This window comes from Antedon mediterranea, chromosome 5 (assembly GCF_964355755.1).
Source record: "Antedon mediterranea chromosome 5, ecAntMedi1.1, whole genome shotgun sequence".
Taxonomy (NCBI): Eukaryota; Metazoa; Echinodermata; class Crinoidea; order Comatulida; family Antedonidae; genus Antedon; species Antedon mediterranea.
In genome coordinates, this window is record NC_092674.1 from 21,189,716 (window position 1) to 21,191,593 (window position 1,878).

Genomic DNA, 1,878 nt, shown 5'->3' on the forward strand with positions numbered 1-1,878 from the left:
GCCTTAAAAAGTAAATACTAACTTCACAATAAGAATGATTAAACAATTATGAAAGCACGTACAAGTTTTGACATATATCATTTTGCGTAAAAATACGATTGCTTATCATTTTATAGATTGTGTTCATGGTAGGCCTATCGCGTTTAGGCTGCTATAACAATATTTATTGCCGTCATAGTCTTTTGGTCCTCCAGGACACATCTCAAACAAGCAACGTCCAGTTTTGAACAAATCACATTTTTGAGAGAAATCGTTTCCAGCCAGTTTCATATTTTTGTTATTTATCCTTGGCGACACAGCATTAACAAAACGTAAGCGTATAAATAGATTGCATTTTTAATAAACGTAGAATTAAAATGTAAACATAACAAATGAAATTGATTAAAGCTTTTTAATTCACTTAAACTCACAAAAATATCCATATGGAAAACTTCACATTTATAAATCAGTTAAAAACATGGTATACAAAAATCAATATATTAATAAACAGCCATATACATGGCTGCAGTCGCGTGCTCAAGTTAGTGTTACCGACCAACCGACCGACATAGTCCGTTGCACGCGACTAAAAAAAATCCACATAATAATATTACAATCAACTGTATTTACATATTATAAAAAATTAATGTTTGTGAAAAAACACACAATAAACGGTAATTAGTATAAAAAATGTCAGTATTTATTCGGGGAAGACGTTTATTTTTTAGTTTAATATGGTAACATGTATAACCAAATAAATACCCCCTAGATATGAACAAATACAACACAATACATATCAAGAAATGATAAAAATACAGTAAAAATGGTATCAAAAGGTTTGGTAAATGTACATATCATGTCAATTAATGAATTATTGATTAATTGGAATTGTAGCATAACTTTGTTTAATCTTAGCATGGTGCGAACTGTTTGTAAAATGTGTTCTTGTCGATTTAGGAAATCTTATATCACTTCCCACAAGTCTTAATATATAATTTGAATCGTCTTCGATATGTTCAAATCTACCAATAATGTCGTATTTAATATCACATGGAAAACATATCTGGTGCATATTCCTCCAATGAATATTTTTAATGGACTCCGTTGAAACAATCATTCTTATAAATTCACTAAATGTCGGATCGTATTGTACTTAATTGGCGTTGAAATGACAAATTGTAATCACTTTTATTCTTCGCCACTGCTTTGTCATTGAATGCTGATAAGAGTCTTGTCAAATGATTTCTTACTATCATAATTTTTTGGTAATTTGACAAAATGTATCTTTGTTTTACGTATGAAAACTGTGACAACCTTGGTACGTGTTTCTTCCAGGCAGCACTGACATTCATAACATTCATTTTCAAAACGTCTGTATAGTTTTTATATCCTGAAAGAACTAAAAATAGTTTACACCAGCTGTCTGTTCCCGCTTTAGGTGTTTGACAATAGACAAGTTTATGCTTTTCATTAACAAGCAAAATTGGAGATTTTTTCATCTTTGGTAATTCCTTACGATGTTTGTGACACTGTGCTTTTACATAATCTGTGCGTTTTTTTGTGCAAAGCTGTGTACCGCCTCTCCACTAGTCTTAAACTTTGGTGAAACATTCTGCATGATGGCTGTAAAACAAATAATTACTTTTCAAATTGAAAATACTTAAGGTTATTACTTGCTGGAAATATCACCTACATTCAGTAAGCCAACAGTCATTTATAATAGTACAACATATCTCGATATTCAAACGGACTTTTATAATTCTTTCACCATAAACACGTGGAATACTGCTGCTGAAATATATATTTCAAATATATATCATTATATATTTTTGTATATGCATCTTATCCACGTTAGTGGCACAGGTCATTACATCCCATAACTTGTCTTTTGTCAATCTT

The 1,878-nt window shown here is 30.7% G+C and overlaps 1 protein-coding gene across 1 annotated transcript; it reads right to left on the reverse strand.

The window, feature by feature from the left end:
* Positions 1-850: 850 nt before the first annotated feature.
* On the reverse strand, positions 851-1,650 carry LOC140049798 (carbohydrate sulfotransferase 11-like). Its single transcript, XM_072094747.1, has 2 exons — positions 1,275-1,650; positions 851-1,078 (listed from the first exon to the last, which is right to left on the reverse strand). The coding sequence occupies exons 1-2, from the start codon at positions 1,476-1,478 to the stop codon at positions 851-853; spliced, it is 432 nt and encodes a 143-aa protein (XP_071950848.1). The 5' UTR covers positions 1,479-1,650.
* Between the last annotated feature and the right edge of the window lie 228 nt (positions 1,651-1,878).